This window comes from Cervus canadensis, chromosome 2, assembly GCF_019320065.1.
Source record: "Cervus canadensis isolate Bull #8, Minnesota chromosome 2, ASM1932006v1, whole genome shotgun sequence".
NCBI classification, from domain to species: Eukaryota; Metazoa; Chordata; class Mammalia; order Artiodactyla; family Cervidae; genus Cervus; species Cervus canadensis.
Window position 1 is genome coordinate 25,715,352 of NC_057387.1, and position 18,381 is coordinate 25,733,732.

Genomic DNA, 18,381 nt, shown 5'->3' on the forward strand with positions numbered 1-18,381 from the left:
GGAAGTTGGTTGCAGAAGTCTCTGGCCTTAGTTTTTTGTTTTAATTTACTTATTTCTGTCTGAGCTGGGTCTTCGTTGCTTTGTGAGGGCTTTCCCAGGTTGTGGTGGGCAGCCTTCTCATTTGGTGGCTTTTGTTGCAGAGCACAGGCTCCAGGTGCATGGGCCTCAGTAGTTGCAGGCTTCTGGCTCAGTAGTTGTGGCACAGGGGGCCTAGTTACTCCGCGGCATGCGGAATCTTCCCAAACGAGGGATTGAACTCGTGTCCCCTGCATTGGCAGGCAGGTTCTTATCTACTGCACCACCAGGGAAGTCCCCCTCCTTCTCTGAGGATGGATGGGACTTGCACATACATGCACACACAAAAAACACACACACACACACTTCTCCTGCAGCCCTTCCTTCCTTCTCTCCCAGTCTCCTGGCTGACTTACGTCCCTCAATTGGAAAAATCCCTGCCGTCCAGCTACTGCCCCCTGTAGTCCTAACATGATTGATGACTGTCACAGATCTCTAACAAAGACAGAGCCGTCCCTCTCTCCTCCTGCTCCTCTCTGCCTGTTTGCTACCCTCTGGCTGGCTGCTCACACCACTGCGCAGAAACTGCTATCTCCAGAGTTACCTGCAGCCACCTCGGTGCCACACCTGTGATTTCTCAAATTTAGTGCATCAGAGTCACCTGGAGGGCTCCTGAACCCGCAGGTCGCTAGGCCCCGGGCACAGTGTTTATGAGTCAGTGTCTTCACCCCACACGATGCTGATGTTGTGGGTCCACAGGTGATCCGAGGCCTCAGATGGAGACTCTCCAGGTACAGAAAGAGTCTTTCTCTCCAACAGGGTACAGTCCAGCTCTGGGAGCTGGGAAGTGCCTGGTATCTGTGCAGGCATGTGGGGTGTGGGAAGGACCTGGCCTGCAGCCTCTCACCTGTCTTTCTACCTTTTCCTCCTGCTGACTCACGGTTGAGGATTAACCAAGTCCTCAGCGTCTTTTCTTTCACCTTTGTGTTTATTGTCTAATTCCATCCCATTGACTCACACAGCGGAGTCCAAGGTTTCTCAGGCTTTCAGGTGCGTTGGAACCACCTGGGGATCTTGCTTAAAAAAAGGCAGGGTCTGGTGCGGGAGGCCCGAGGTGGTGGGCCCTGTGTATCTGCATTTCTAACAAGCTTCCCAAGTGACATGGGTGCGGCCAGTCCACAGACAGTACTTTCCGTAGGAAGTGTGCAACTTATGATTGGCAGTTCTTGACTTAGTAGGGAGCTTTGAATGTGGGATTGAGCCCAGACACCAAAAAGAAAGGGGAATGGTGAAAACATCCTGCATGTTTATTGTATACCAGGCTCTGTGCTAATCTCTTTCTATAGAATATTGCTTTTTAATCTGCATGACATTCCTCGGAGGTGAATGCTGTGATGGTTCTCATCTTGCAGATGAAAATGCCTCCGATTCTTAAGGGGGCTGGGCTCTCCCCACCCCATGGAGGAAGGTGGTGCCGGCTGGCCGCGCATTGCCCAGGGCAGTGCCGGGTAGGATGCGAGAGTGTTTCCTAATTACTGGTGCAGGCTGCCATCTCCCCTGGGCTTCAGGAAAGGTCCTTCCTGTCCTTGAGACGCGAGAGGAAATTCAGAATGTAGACGAGGAGCTGACCCCTTGCCCACCTGTCAGACATGCACCAGATTTCAAAAATGCCTCTCTTTCAAGCTTTTCGACACTTCACAATATTTTGACGTGGAAAGGAGAAAAAAAAAAACAGAAACGCTTTGAAACATTTCTCTTCCTTGGATTCTTGTTCTCAGACCATGTGACTAGTTGAAGTTTAGTCATAGGAGTACAGTTTAACATATGCAGTTACTATAGCAATGGAGGTTTCCTTAGTAACAGTTGCAAAAATAATCTGGCCCCAATTAATAATACATTTTAAATCTCTTTCTATTCTACACTGAACAACCCAGTTTTTTTGGCCAAGCACCAGATAATTCAGGTGGTGTCATTTGCTCTGATACAGATATCATTTGCATGCAGTGAATCGGGTTGGAAAGGAATGAAAAGGGAGCTGGTTGTTTCAAGTATTAGAGGCATCGGATCTGAAAAGTCGACTGGCAGGCTAACGTGAATCTAGTTTCCAGAGCTTGGGTGCTTGTTGGTGAAGCCTGCCCTGGATTCCAGCGCCCTGGAGGACTTTGTGCATTTGACGAAGGGAGAAGGCAGGAGACTGGGCTTGTTGCCCAAAAATGATGAAACCGGAAGGGTGGGGTCGTGGCCCAGGGGATTTCTCCCAGATTATTTCAATCACGTGTGTTGATGCCTTGAGAAGGTCTGTAGGTATGTGAATTCGGCTTCGTGAAGAGTGTCACCTGATTTAGCACCGGAAGACACAGCCTGAGAGTTGCTTTTGTGGTCATGGTATTGTGCATGGGACTCTGCTGTACTTAGCTTACTGAATCCTTTCAGTCACTCAGAACCTTTGTGGCTTAGCCAGGTGTCCAGGTCAGTTTGGGGCTTTCAAAAGTTTCAGTTGCCTTGGGGCATGGGACTTGGACCTTGATCCTGCCGTTCCACTCTAAGCCCTATGAGAGCCAGCTGGCTGGAGCTGACAGAAGAGACCCAGGCATGACCAGTGGACTCAGTCCTGTGTCTGGATCAAGAGACTGATCGGCAGGGATGCTGGAGACAGTCCCAGGCCAACCTGCCCGGGCCTTCCCTCTGGGCAGGCTCATTGGAGGAAGCCCCGCTTGCTCTCCCTATCCAGGGTCTGTGCCTTGTCCTGAATTTCTTTCTTAGCTGATTTGGTCCTCAACACACAAAGTATAAAGAGAAGGGTGAGGGTAAAATGATGCTTTTACTTTTAGCTTCCTAAGGGAAACTCGGAATTGGGATTTTTTTCCCCCCTCTTTTTCAATAAGGGGAGGATGGTGAGTAGGGGAGGCAGAGCCAAGTATAATAATGATGAAGTGGGTGAGATCTCCAATTACCTTCATAAGATATATTTCATTAGACTGTGGCTTCTTGCCACTTTAAAGGAGAGCCCAGTAATTAATTAGGTAGGGTAGATCAGGAGAGAGGGGAAGGGGAGGCTGGAGTTGGCTCTGTTCTGTCCCATTGTTCATCATTTTCTTCTCCACCTTCTCTTCCCCCCTCCCCCAGGAAGACCACCCCAGCATCCTCCCACCAACTGCTACCATATTTTTCCAGCTTACTCTCATTCACTCACGTATTGTCAGGTAGCATTTAACAGGAGGCTCCCTGTGTGCTGTTTTGGATCTGTCAGGAATCCTCTGTTCCTTATTAATTCCTGAATATTCAGGAATTAAGAGGAAAGGCAAGCCTTTCCTGGGGCTGAGGAATCCAGGCATTTTCCTTCATTAGTTTTTCAATACGGTGATAAGTACCCTCTTCCTTCTTATGAACCATGCAGTAAAAGTGATTGTTTACAACTCTCTCTCTTTAATATGGATCGCCTTATGTTTTGGAAGTCTGGAATTTTAATCTTTATCTTTGCTGAGAATAACTACCTTGTAAGACAGTATATATGCCCACACCATGTTGATTAAAATACCTTTGCTCCAACAGAGCTTGGGTCCCCGTGTTTGTCTTTCTTTCTTTCTCTCTCATTCTCTATTTCTGGCTGATTCTCTGGAGCGTGAAGGCCGGCTGTGTAACCCAGGGAATATTAGCCTCTTTTCTTCTTTCACTATCTCATCGTCGACTCCGGACCACCAAGTTCCGGTCCATTAAAGGACCAACAAGTGGCGCTCATTTCATTATCCTTCTGGTAAGCTGTGAAATTTCTTCAGAAATACTGAATTTATTATTTCCTACATTCTCAGCTCACAGCCTATACCACAAGCTGAGGTTTTTTATATAGATGGGACTAAAAACCCCAAAGCTTCATTCTGGTCTCTTAAAGATATAAAGTCTTTTATACTAATTTTCAATCTGCTCTGCCTACACCAGCTATGTAAAATCCCATACCACCAGGCTAAAGAAATCATTAGTAATTGCTCAACTTGTAGACCCCTACATCTTCGACCCATCGCACAAGGTATTAATCCTCACGGTTTGCAACCTAATGAACTATGACAAATGGATGTAACTCATTGCCCTGAACTTTCTCCATCTTCTTTCCTACACGTCTGTATCGATACAAATTCTTCTTTTATCTGGGCAACACCTCTTCACGGTGAGGCTACACAACATGTTATCACTCACTTATTAGCCTGTTTTGCTGTAATGGGAACACCTAGCTCTATTAAAACAGACAATGGCCCTGCCTATATTTCTAGACACTTTAAACAATTTTTACAATCTTTTTCTATTAAACATATTACAGGTATTCCTTATAATCCACAGAGTCGAAAGAACATGTCACACACTAAAGTCACAAAAATAATTTAAAAGGGGGAATACACAGGAACACTACTGTCTTCCTTATCTAAAGCAGACTTTACTAGATTCCAACATAAGATATTTTCTAAACCCATAACTATTGTTAATACAGGTTTATTTGTTTTAAATTTTTTAAACCTACCACAGGGAAATGTTTTAACAAGGGCAGAAAGACATTTCGAGGAATTGAAGGACACTTCTCTTCCTCTGCCCATTTGGTACCAAGACTGGTTCAATAAACAATGGAAATCTGGGAAATTAATCTTACAGGGATACGGATATGCTTATATTTCCCCAGATGGATCCAACAAACTCACATGGCTTTCTCCTCGGAAAACTCGACCCAAGGGGGCCCCTGGCATTCAAAATGGAGACGAAGCAACAAGAACCTCAGGAGGAAGAAATTCCAATACGGGCCATGTTGGCTCTAAAGATCTCCAGAAAGCACCACCCTCGGTGACATCAACCCTATGATCTCCCCACTTGGAAACAAATAAAAACCCTTACTAATCAAGTTAAAAATCTGGTTTCTCAACAGGAAATACCTCAGAGTCCAGAAAACCTTATCATTATGCTGACCAGTGCCACCCCCGCTCAAGCCGGATTAACAAATCAGACTTAATTGGGCTTACTTACCCAACCCCCCTTTATTACAGGTCCTAAAATGGACGGAGAAAAGACCGATCCTATCAACCAATGACTCCACCCATATGCCCCCTCCCTGGAACCCTCACACCCTGGGGAGGAGGGAAAACTAATTAACATTTCTTTAAACTCCAATACTTTGGCCACCTCATGTGAAGAGTTGACTCATTGGAAAAGACCCTGATGCTGGGAGGGATTGGGGGCAGAAGAAGGGGACGACAGAAGATGAGATGGCTGGATGGCATCACCGACTCGATGGACATGAGTTTGAGTAAACTCTGGGAGTTGGTGATGGACAGGGAGGCCTGGCGTGCTGCGATTCATGGGGTCTCAAAGAGTCGGACACGACTGAGCGACTGGACTGAACTGAACTGAGGCTTTGAAGTCCTTCCATTGTGCCTGGGCTCAGGGAAATTATGCATAAATGTCAGCCGACAAACTTGGGTTTTTGTCCTGCCTCCAAAAGAAGACCTTCGGGCTTTGCTTGGGTTGTTTACTGTGAACCATGTTCACACTACTGAAACTTTAGGGAAAGAACAAAAAATATTATGTAAAGGGTTACTAATGAAAAATTACCATGACAAAGGACTTCTTGGCTGGCTTGACAGTGGAATGGCACCCTCCCCCCCTAATTGTCCTCGATAAACAAATTGGGCCTGAACAATGGGACACATGGAAACTTGCTGCCAACGCCGAAGAACTTGGAACTTAGACCTGACATTTCACGGGGACCAGTCGTGGTCATAGTAACTATTTCTTTCCCTATAATCAGTCATATTTTATACAGGCCTGTGTCCCACTTCCTTTTGTTATAGTCATAGGAAATTTACAATTTAATAAAACTTTACATTCTGTAACTTGTATTAATTGCCAATTTTGTGTTATTTCTATTCATTTCAATCATAGTACCTACAACTGGAAACAAATCAAATTTCATTTACATGATAATGCCTCTCTGAATGTACAGTTACTGCAAAAGAAAATCTTTAAAACTTTTTCCAAATGTCTGCCCTCTTCCACTAATTTGGAAACTTTAGCTGAACAAATTAGGCGGGCTAGACCCATGAGGATGGTTTCAAAGTATTACCCACAGCATCGGGTCTGGAACTGTAACTTTGGTGATTGTCTTGATAATTATATTTGTTGTTTATCATCGCCTTTCTATAAGGTTGGCTAATACTAACCAAACTCCTTTGGTCAGGACCTTTTTTTTTTACAAATATAATAAAATAGGGTGAATTGTCAGGTAGCATTTAACAGGAGGCTCCCTGTGTGCTGTTTTGGATCTGTCAGGAATCCTCTGTTCCTTATTAATTCCTGAATATTCAGGAATTAAGAGGAAAGGCAAGCCTTTCCTGGGGCTGAGGAATCCAGGCATTTTCCTTCATTAGTTTTTCAATACGGTGATAAGTACCCTCTTCCTTCTTATGAACCATGCAGTAAAAGTGATTGTTTACAACTCTCTTTAATATGGATCGCCTTATGTTTTGGAAGTCTGGAATTTTAATCTTTATCTTTGCTGAGAATAACTACCTTGTAAGACAGTATATATGCCCACACCATGTTGATTAAAATACCTTTGCTCCAACAGAGCTTGGGTCCCCGTGTTTGTCTTTCTTTCTTTCTCTCTCTTTCTCTATTTCTGGCTGATTCTCTGGAGCGTGAAGGCCGGCTGTGTAACCCAGGAAATATTATCCTCTTTTCTTCTTTCACTATCTCATCGTCGACTCCGTACCACCAGGTTCTGGTCCATTAAAGGGCCAACAATGTATCCCAGAAAACATTGAGTGAGTGAGTGCTCTCCGAAGCCCAAATCTGGGGGTGCGGTGATGGGACCATCTCCAGGCAGGACCATCTTACTCTTCAGAGTACCCCTACCTTTAGCCTCACGAGGGACACAGAGCGGGCATACTCTAAACAATATGAGTAGTTGGAAGCTGTTAAACTTCTTCAGCAGGAAAATGCTATGGGCAGGTGTGTTTACAAAATCTCCCTAGAGGCTCTGTGATGGGGTTAGCAGCCAGGAGACCAGGAGAGAGTGAGGACCTGAGCTGGGGGTGAGGCAAGGCAGAGGCTGTTTGGGATGAGATGGGGTCCGTGCTGCTGTTCTTACGCCAAGCCATGCTTTGAGAGAAGCCCATCAGTGTTGGGTCCTGTAGGAACTGTGCTGGATGGGGAACCTGGAGGCGGGACCTAGGACAGGCCACGTTTCCAGGACTATGTGGTGATTCTGCTAAAGTGCCCCCTTTTGCTTTGCAGTGACAAAGTTGCAGGTGAGCAAATCAAAGCGGACCCTCACCCTGGTGGAAAACAGGCCCATCCAGCTGAACTGCTCAGTCAAGTCCCAGACCAGCCAGAACTCCCACTTCGCTGTGCTCTGGTATGTCCACAAGCCCTCGGACGCCGATGGCAAGCTCATCCTCAAAACCACCCACAACTCTGCCTTTGAGTACGGCACCTATGCCGAGGAGGAGGGCCTGAGAGCCAGGCTGCAGTTTGAGAGGCACGTGTCCGGGGGTCTGTTCAGCCTCACTGTCCAGAGAGCCGAGGTCAGCGACAGCGGCAGCTACTACTGCCATGTGGAAGAGTGGCTGCTGAGCCCCAACTATGCCTGGTACAAGCTGGCAGAGGAGGTTTCCGGGCGTACGGAGGTCACTGTGAAGCAGCCAGGTAAGAGCAGGCGTGCAGGCAGCCCGGGCAGTGGGCTGAGCACAGAGAGACTGCCTGGGGGTGGCAGGGCTCTGCAGGGTTCATGCTGGACGTACGCGTGGCACAGAGTGTCATCCTGGGGCACTGCGGGCCCACCCACTTTACATGGGTCCTGGTACTGATGGCAAACTCAGAGAAGCATTCTCGACTCTGCTGTTGTGGACAACATCTTCACCAGGGAAAAGCCCAAGGGATGGCTGGGGGTCACCAGGTGCGGCAAGGCAGGGTCCCCAGTGCGCCTGGATCTCGGGCTGGTGCCAGCTCCATACCCAGGATTCCTGCCTGGAAGGCATTTTCGGGTTTCCTTCATCTGCTTCCCCCTTCTTCCTTTTCACCCAGTCCCAGCCCAGGAATGAGCCCTTCCTGTCTGAACCGAATCACCCCTTGGCCCCTCTCAGATCCTGTAAGTGTGGCCTTTATCCTGTTTATACTCTGCTCCCTGGTAGCCGTGTCTGACCTCTGCAGGCGCAGTTCCAGGGAGGGAGCGCTGACTGCCTCCGCTCTACTTGATTCCACTTTTGAGTGGCCCTGGTCCTTAGAAAGTCCCCTTCCCTGTAATTTCCCTCTCAGGTGTTAGGTCTGCCCCAGAACAGCCCAAGATTAGTCTGAGTCATACCCTTTCACATATGTGAAGGGATCCCCTTCTCCTTGTTGAAAAGTTCTAGTTCTTTGAGCTTCTCACATAACGTGGCCTTAAGCTCCCTCTCCATCCCTCATTCCTGTGTGCTCTGTAGTTCATTGTTACCACTACCTGTGCTTCCCGATGGGCTGTGGGATGCTCTGTTGCCACCCTATGCCTTTGCGTATGCTGCTGTCTCCTGGAGGCCACCTCCTCTGACGCTTCTCCCCTGTCTTTACCCCATTCCTAAAGACACCTCTTCCAGGAAGCCTTCTTCCTGGAAGAAGCCTTCCCTGGTTTCTCCTATGTCACCAGGGGTTCCATAGAAAATGCATAGTATAATAATTGTTTTCATTTCTTCTCCACTATACTGTAAGCACTTAAGAGGACAGGTGCTGTGCCTTTGGATCTCCAGCCACTGGCATGACACCCTTAGTAAATAGTGGTTGAATAAGAAATGAATGGTTGCTTTCCCTGACACCCTAGGGCCTTTGTACTTGTTATTCTCTTACCCTAGAACATGTTAACCATAGATATCCATCTATCTCATTTTTCCTCAGAGAGGCATTCCTAGCTCATTTTAACTAAAACGGCCCCCTAATCACTCATTGGAAAAGGCCCTGATGCTGGGAAAGATTGAGGGCAGGGGGAGAAGGGGACGACAAAGGATGAGATGGTTGGATGGCATCATTGACACAGTGGACATGAGTTTGAGCAAACTCATGTTTGCACATGAAACATGAGACAGTGAAGGACAGGGAATCCTGGTGTGCTGCAGAACATGGGATCGCAAAGAGTCGGACACGACTTAGCAGCTGAACAACGGCAACAATCTCTCCTTATCTCCTTTCTCCAGCCCCTTCACAGCACGTCTCCACTTGGAACAGCTCTTTGTATATAAGTCATTATGAACTATCTGTTCGTATGTGGACATTCGTTTATCATCAGTTATTATGTGTTACTTGTTCACTATTTATATATTCAGAGTCACCAGGCAAGAAGCCCCATGAGTCAGCACAGGTCCTGTTTTCCTCACCGTGCTATTCTCACGGCTTGTCTCCCAGGAGACCTCCGTAAAAGTTTGTTCTGGAAGCAAATGGAAGCAGATGCAGAAGTCCAGATGTGGCCTGGCCCAGGCTGAATGCCATGGGGCTGGCGCCCTCCTTTCCTCAGGATACTGGATCTCTCATGCCACCCCGACCCTGGGATTCTCATCTGCCTCATGGTCCTCGCCTTCTGAGGCGTAAAACGGGAAGCTCCGGTCTAAATGATTCCTGTTGGTATTTCCAGTGACCTACGCCCTGCCTTCAGGCCAGTCCCTGGGGCTTTTGAGAACTGAAGATTGCCATTAGGCCCACAGATGTTCTCTTGGGTTTCTGTTCTTTGTGTCTGTTTTCAGTTCTGACCATTTTCCCCGTGGGGAGGTCATGTTCACCCCTCCCCCACCACGTGTTTCCTCTTAGTCATCATTCCGCCTTTCCCTTTTCTCATTTGTGCTGAAACTGAGAAGTTCTTGGTAGAGCCTAAATTTATCAAGGTAATTTCCCTGTTGGGGATTACAGACTCTCAGCAGCAAGCTAACTGGGGCACAAGGGCTGGAAGGATCCTTGTCAAAACACAACTAGTGAAATCTCTGTTTATGGGGAATATTAACACTATAAACAGAAAACTCACAGGACACAGATTAAAACAACACATTCCCCTTTTTCAGTTGAGATTAAAAAAAATTTTTTTTTTTGGTGTGGACCATTTTTGAAGTCTTTATTGAATTTGTTACAGTGTTGTTTTTGTTGTTTGCATTCTTGTTCGGTCGTGAGGCATGTGAGTCTTAGCTCCTCAACCAGGGATTGAACCTGCACTCCCTGCACTGGAAGGTGAAATATTTACCACTGGACCACCAGGGAAGTCCCCAGTTGAGATTTTTAGTTTATATGTTTTTTTTTTTTCCACTCCCTTACTTCTTCGAGTACCCCCTACCCCCTTTAATAAGAAAGCATACACTCATAGAATTTTTGGAAAATACTAAAAAAGCACAAAGGAGAAAATAATCTTTCCACTCTGAGACAACCAGAGTATGTATATATTTTCAGAGATTGGTTATTTAAAATATAATCTCAGTTTTTTTTAAGTTTTTTGACCTTTTATTACAAAAGTGGAATAAAACGTGCACTATAAAATATTGTGACAATGTTGAAGTGGGAAAGTGAAAAGTGAAAGTTCCTCCCTGTCCCTGACTCAGGAGGTGTTCTTTCCAGGGCCTTCTGTGCATTTACAGTTTCAAAGCTTTTTAACCTCTCTAGTCCAGAGAGGCTCTTTGGGCCCTTTGGAAATTGCAAGGATGCCATCAAAGCATACCATGTTTAATGACCTTTTTCTCTGGAGAACAATAAGATTGGCTGAGATTTCAAACCACCATCAATATCAGTCTTGTCTTTACTGATGTTAGATCAGTTCTGCTCCTATCTTGAGAGGAAACCCTTATGGTTTTTTGGTTTTTGTTTTTTTGGTAGAGAAAGTAAGAACTGCAATTCTTAGGACCAACTGGTGTACATATTAAACTGGCTTTCCCCTGCTATTCTTCTGAGGTTGATGGCTCAGCATATTCTAGCCATAATGTGGTCAGTTTTAAAAAATTTGCTGTAACTTCCAGCAGGGTTCTCACCATGCCTTTTCCACCTCTGCCCTGCCGCCCCTCCAGCTGGCCACGCTCCTCATGCTCTGCTGTCAGTTGGACATGGAGTCATCTACTGTGCATGCCTGTCCTCTCCTAAGCATCTGAATCTATGAGTGTTATAAATCAGGGGGCAGCTGCTACTGTAACACCAAACTCCTTGAAACTCGGGAACTCAGACCCATGATCAAGAACTCAGAGTGTTCGGGGCACACGCTCGAGCATGCCGCTGTCCTCCTGTCTTTGGAAGAAGGCATGCACTCACGTCCGCTGGGAAGGGTTGCGTTCAAGTGGCTCGTTGTTTCCCCGTTGGCGACATCTCTTTCCTCACCTTTGCAGACAGCCGCCTGAAGCTCAGCCAAGCGCAGGGCAACCTGTCGGTCCTGGAGACGCGGCAGGTGCAGCTGGAGTGCGTGGTCCTGAACCGCACGAGCGCGGCCTCGCAGCTGCTGCTGGAGTGGTTTGTGTGGAAGCCCAACCAGCCAGAGCGGGAGACCGTGGCCCGCCTGAGCCGCGACGCCACCTTCCACTACGGAGAGCAGGCGGCCAAGAACAACCTGAAGGGCCGGCTGCACTTGGAGAGCCCGTCCCTCGGCGTGTACCGGCTCTTCATCCAGAACGTGGCCGTGCAGGACAGCGGCACCTACAGCTGCCGCGTGGAGGAGTGGTTGCCCAGCCCCAGTGGCACGTGGTACAAACGGGCGGAGGACACCGCCGGCCAGACGGCTGTTCGCGTCACTCGCCCAGGTGAGGGTTAAGCTCCCCAGGCCTCCCCTCCCTTCGGTGCTTCCCCTCTGACTGTGCTATTTTCTGCGCTGCCTAACATTAATTTCAAAAGGAACCCACTGTTAATTAAATTAATACAATTAATTACTTGCAGTTAAATGTATGAGCATTTATGGTTTATATTTGCATTCACAAGTGTCTGGGATCTTTTTTTTTCCCCTAGTGAGTGAAAAACTGCACATCTGGCTTTGGCCTAAGGTGATTCCATTTCTTAACTAGAATAACATTTGTCACTTATTCCAGAGCCTGGAATATTTTTTTAAGTTTATTTTTAATTGGAGGATAATTGCTTTACAATATTGTGTTGGCTTCTGCCATACAACAGTGTGTCTCAGCCATAGGTATACATATGTTCCCTCCCTCTTGAACCCTCCTCCTACCCGCCACCCATTCCTCCCCTCTAGGTTGTCACTGGCTTGAGCTCCCGGTGTTATATAGCAATTTCCCATTAGCTTATCTGTTTTATATATGGTAATGTATGTTCAATGTTACTCTCTCAATTCGTTCTACCCTCTTATTTCCCCGCTGTGTCCGAAGTCTGTTCTCTAGGTCTCATCTCTATTTCTGCCCTGCAAATAGGTTCATCAGTACCATTTTTCTAGGTTCCATATATGTGTGTTAATATATGATACTTGTTTTTCTCTTTCTGACTTACTTCATTTGAGTCAGTTCTGGTGAAGTGGATCAATCTAGAGCCTGTTATACAGAGTAGTGCTCAACTGCTTCAGTTATGTCCGACTCTGTGACCCCATGGACTGTAGTCCACCAGGCTTCTCTGTCCATGGGATTTTCCAGGCAAGAATACTGGAGTGGGTTGCCATTTTCTTTTCCAGGGGATCTTCCTGACCCAGGGATCGAACCCTCATTGTAGGCAGTCTCCTGCATGGCAAGTGGATTCTTTACTTATTGAGCCACAGGGAAGCCCAGATACAGAGTAGAATATTTTCTTTTCAAAGAATACATTCAGATTCAGACAATTGGCAAAAATCTTGAAACAGTATAATTTTGTGGTTCTGAAAATTCAGTTTGTGGATTTTCAGTGGAAAAGAATTGATTCACATGATTTAAATAGAAAATGAAGTAGCTGCAGCCTTTACACTCTCACTTCCTAATAATTTTATTGGTGCTAATGACTATTCTGTGCAGCCTCATGCTTTTCTTTATTGTTGGTTCTAAAGTATCCAAATGTGCATAATTACTGGGTAAAATTATTGTTCCATATTCAAACACATAATTAAAGCAAAGATGTGTAGGATTCCTGTGTCCTCTGAAACACCATGTCATCACTCATCCCTATCAGACCACAGGTCAGTTAAGGACAGTCCCCTGAAGGACATGGGACAGAAATGCACTGGGACCTGTATCCAGAGGAATGTTTTGTCCTTTGTTCTGAGCATCCCAGGGTTCTGTTTGTGGTCACTGGTGCCGATGGAAGCTTTCATAATGTTTTCACATCTAAGTAGAGCAGCTCTTTTTGTTGGTAGAATCCTGGAGCCTCACGGTTATGCCCGCCCCACACATCATGGCACACACTTCAGCGAGCAGATACAGCCTTTGTTACAGGAGAGGGACATTATCTCTGTCCTCCTGTCTTACCTAAGCTGGAGAGGGAATTGCCTCTGCTTTGAGACATATCTCGCATGGGCTTTCTTCCCCTTCCCCCCTTGCTTTGAATGTGCTGCATGTCTTTCCCCAAAGACAAATGGTAGATAGAGCAGCTGAATACCGTCTCCCTCCTCCTCCCACCCATTTTGTAGATCCCCACATGAGGCCCCAGGCAGCGTGGGAGGAGGCAGCCAGCTGCATCCCTCCCAGCCACAGGGGGGCGGTTCATGTTCAGTCCTCGGAGGGCCCTGAGTGTAGGTTTTACTCTGGAGAGAACCGAAGCCTAAAGAGAAGTGCCAGCACTGCCAGTGTGTCGAGCAGACCGAGTGGTTGGTGCCCAGGTGTCCTTGGGTGCTCACAGTGTGGCCCCTAAATCTGCAGCCTCAAGTCTGCCTCCTGTTTAGCCAGTTGAGTAGCCCAGATCAACCAGCTGTCTGCCTGCCTGCCTGCCTGCCTCCCTTCCTTCTCTGATTATATAAGGTGATCATACTAATAACAAAGCATTTGGAAAACAGAAAAATACAGTTTTGAAATAAAAAATTATCTGTAGGGACTTTCTTGGCAGTCCAGTGGTTAAGTCTCCAAGCTTCTACTGCAGGGGGCGCTGGTTCGATACCTGGTGGGGGAACTGAGATCCTGCCCTGTGGTGTGGCCAAGAAGAAAAGGCTGTAATTTCACTGTCTGTATATCTTCATGGACTTCCCTGGTGGCTCAGTGGTAAGGAACCTGCCTGCCGAGGCAGAAGATGCAGGTTCAATCCCTGGGTTGGGAAAATCCTCTGGAGAAAGAAATGGCAACCCACTCCAATATTCTTGCCTGGAGAATTCCATTGACAGAGGAGCCTGGTGGGCTACAGACCATGGGGTCTCAAAGAGTCAGACACAACTTAGCAAGTAAACAACAACATATCTTCATATTCCCTCTGTGTCTCTCTCTCTAAATGAAGTCAGCATCTTACTGTTTTATGTGATTCCCCGCTCCCCCCAGCATTCTTCTGTGAGCCTTTCCCCATGTCATTGAAAGCATTTTATGACCACCATTTTTATTGTTTGCCTAAGATTCTTTATGTAGATGTACCTCAGAGCTTTTTCTTCTGATATAAGTTGAACATATAGAAGACTGGCAATAAAAGAGCTCTAAGAGTTAAGAATCTCCTTGCATTGCTTATGAAATATGGAAACTGAAGGAACTCAGGGTGGGACTATCGCTGAATAGATTTGTAGTTGTTTGGTTCACCAGAGGAGAGGGGAAACCACATTCCTCCCCAACAGGGGGCACTACAGACCAGAATCACTGGTCTAGGTCACAGCCTGGAACTATCAGCATGACCTCTGGGAGGGGCAGGGACAAACTTTTTTCTTATAGCTTAAACATGGGAAAGTCAGGAAAGAGTGTTAAAGGCTGACCAGGGAGATGGTTCCGCCTCTTCTAGAAGGGGACAGATGCAGAAAACCAAATTGGTAGAGAGGGATGTTAAGGAGACTGGGCTTGTGGGAGGGTGAAATTAATTTTATTCAAAAAACTTGTGTTGAGTGATTAACGTAGACAAGGTACTTGAGTATTAGTCCCCTCCAGGCTCCTCTGTCCATGGGATTCTCCAGGCAAAATACTAGAGTGGGTCACCATTCTCTTCTCCAGGGGGATCTTCCCGACCCAGGGATCAAACCTGGGCCTCCTGCATTGCAGGTAGATTCTTCACCTTCTGAGCTACCAGGGAAGCCCCTTGAAGGGGCTCTGAAAAGTTGTGAGCCTTAGACTAGAAGACAGAAAGCGAGACTAGATGGAAGAGGCCCTTCTGGGGAACTGAATGTTCACAGCCCCTGACCACCTTGCCGGGATGGGTCCAATGCCTCACTCGGGCCAGCACAGGCTTTCTCTGTTGGCACATCAGCTGTGTTCCCTGGAGGGATAAGCTGATGAGTGAGACCCCTTGAGTTGCCTGCAAGCCGATTTCCTGTCCTGCCACTTTCTGCCCTCTGGCCTCTCCAGCATCACCATCATCACCCCCCCACCCCGCCCCCCAACTCATCCCTGGTGATAGCTGGGTTTATGCGCCGTGCCCACCACCTATAGCTGGTTCCTAAGCTTTGTGTTCAGTGGTGCACACGAGATTCTAGATGTGCGGAGGGGAATGTGGAGGGGCTTAGCAGAGCCCCAAGGAAGTGGCGGCAACCAGCTTTGTATATTCACCTGCAAGCCAATTCAGTGAATTCATTGAAAGCCCAGGACAGTACTTGGGAAAGGCTCCTATTTGGTTGTCATCCAAGTAGAATCCGATTCGGTCTATTTTTGTTGATGCTACATTGGCATCTTGCATGAACATTTCATAAACAGAGCCAAAGGGAGGAGGTAGGGAGTGAATTACTTGTTTAGAACCTACTCTAGAGAGTCCAAACCTGCAAAGGAAACAGAGCCGTCTGGTGGCATCTGTGGGATATGACTGACTTGTTCAGTTATCTCTCAGTGGTTGGACTGCATCTCCCACCTCCACTGAGAGGACACTGTCCATATTCTCCTCCTGGGGCTTCCATACTTGGGGTAAGGAGGCCTTTCAGGTTTATCGTCTCTTGCTTGGCTTCAATCCTTGGAGAATGTTTACCTCCTTGGGTTTCCTGTGCTGTAGCCAACAACCAACATGCACACAGTTTAAATTCAAAAGCTGCTAAGGGGGTGAATTCATTTCCAAGGGCCACCATAACAGAGTAGCACAAACTTTGTAGCTTCAGACAACAGAAATCTGTTCTCTCATAGTTGTGGAGGCTGGAAAGGTGAAATCAAGGCGTTATCAGGGCTCTGCTCCTGAAGGGAAAAGTCCTTCCTTGTCACTTTCAGCTTCTCATGGCCCTGTGTTCCCTGGCTTGTGGCTACATCATTCCAGTCTGTCTCTGCCTTTCTATGTCCTTCTCCATGTGTCTCTGTGTGCCCTCTTCTCTCCTGATATGTAGGCCTGCCCCAAATCAGTTATGAGCACATCTTCACTAAGTATATCTGCAAAGACCCTATTTCCAATTAAGGAAATTCAGAGAATCCAGGTGGACATGACTTTGGGCGGAACACTATTCAACCACTACAAGGGGTCACAGTGAAAAATGTGCCGCTCTCCCTCTGGACTCCTATAAGCATCCATGTTACCAGCTCCTTTTGAATTCTTCCACAGGTATTCCAAGCAAATATAAACAGAATAAAATGTATTTTCTATTTTCTTCCATGGGGCTTCCCAGGTGGTGCTAGTGGTAAAGAAACCTACCTGCCAGTGCAGGAGATTCAAGAGAATGCGGGTGTGATCCCTGGGTCAGGAAGCTCCCCCCTGGAGCAGGAAAAGGCAACTCACTGCAGTATTCTTGCTTGGGAAATCCCATGGACAGAGGAGCCTGGCAGGCTACAGTCCGTGGGGTCACAAAGAGTCAGACACAATTGAGCATCTGAGCACACACACACATTTTCTTCTGCAGAGAGATATGTGGAGTACACAGTGTTCTGTACTCTTAACAATTTTTCTTGAATTTCCTTCCTCCTCTCTGTACACAATGCCTCCGCATTCCTTTCAATAGATGCATGGAACTCTTTTGTATGTGACTGTATTCCTAGAACATATTTAATGGTGGACACTTAGTTGTTTTGAGCAGAAATTAAAACAGCCTCGTCTCCCCCAGATGCTGCCCTGCAGGTGGACACAGTGGTCCCCAATGCCACAGTGTTCGAGAAGGCAGCTTTCCAGCTGGATTGTAGCATCGTATCTCGCTCCAGCCAGGACTCCCGCTTCGCCGTGGCCTGGTACTCCCTGAGGACTAAAGTTGGAGGAAAAAGGGGTAGCCCTGGCCCAGAAGATGGGGAGGAGGAGGACGAGGAAGTGGAGGTGGATGAAGAGGAGGAAGAGGACCCCACAGAGCGGACCACCCTGCTGAGTGTGGGTGCAGATGCCGTCTTTGGCCCAGAGGGCAGCCCCTGGGAGGGCAGGCTTCGCTTCCAGATGCTTTCCCCGCTCCTCTACCGGCTCACCGTGCTGCAGGCCAGCCCCCAGGACTCGGGTAACTACTCCTGCCACGTGGAGGAGTGGCTTCCCAGCCCTCAAAAGGAGTGGTACCGGCTGACCGAGGAGGAGTCGGCTCCCGTCGGCATCCACGTTCTGGACACGAGTAAGTTTTTTCAGTTTCCAGGGGAAGGGGTCACTGTTGATTCTAGCTGTCTGGAAGAAAAATCAGAGCTTGATGGGGGACTGCTCAGCAGTTTTCTTGCCTGTTACGGGCAAGAAACAACGATTTGACATACCAGTTTAGTAACTGACTCTTGATTGACCTAGCCAAAAAAAAAAAAAATGGGGATAGGAATTAAAGTGATCATATACCCTCTAATCTTTATAATAAAGTTGATGCTCCATCTGAGTAAATTTTAGTTAGATTTCATTATATGTGTATATATTTGATGAGGGTGAAAGGGGAGAATGAAAAAGTTGGCTTAAAACTCAACATTCAAAAAACTAAGATCATGGTATCTGGTCCCATCACTTCATGGTAAGTAGATGGGGGAAAAGGGGAAACAGTGACAGATTTTATCTTCTTGGGCTCCAAAACCACTACAGACAGTGACTGCAGCCACGAAATTAAAAGATGCTTGCTCTGTGGAAGAAAAGCTGACAAACCTAGACAGTGTGTTAAAAAGCAGAGACATCACTTTGCTGATGAAAGTCCGTATAGTCAAAACTACGGTTTTTCCGGTAGTCATGTACGGATGAGAGAAAAAGCTTTGATTTTTCTTGGACCGTAAAGAAGGCTGAGCGCCAAAGAATTGATGCTTTTGAACTGTGGCACTGGAGAAGACTCAAATTGAGAGTCCCTTTGACAGCAAGGAGATCAAACCAGTCCATCCTAAAGGAAGTCAACCCTGAATATTCACTGGAAGAACTGATGCTGAAGCTGAAGCTCCAATACTTTGGCCACCTGATGTGAAGAGCTGACTCATTGGA

General features: G+C 47.0%; 1 protein-coding gene across 4 annotated transcripts in view; it reads left to right on the forward strand.

Moving 5' to 3' along the window:
- IGSF3 (immunoglobulin superfamily member 3) overlaps positions 1-18,381 on the forward strand; it is a 111,528-nt gene that overhangs the window by 88,519 nt on the left and 4,628 nt on the right. For all 4 annotated transcript variants that reach the window (XM_043459815.1, XM_043459828.1, XM_043459832.1 and 1 more), the window contains 3 exons: positions 7,288-7,698; positions 11,367-11,774; positions 17,072-17,554. In XM_043459815.1, the coding sequence (XP_043315750.1) occupies positions 7,288-7,698; positions 11,367-11,774; positions 17,072-17,554 (1,302 nt within the window). The remainder of the gene's footprint in view (positions 1-7,287; positions 7,699-11,366; positions 11,775-17,071; positions 17,555-18,381) is intronic.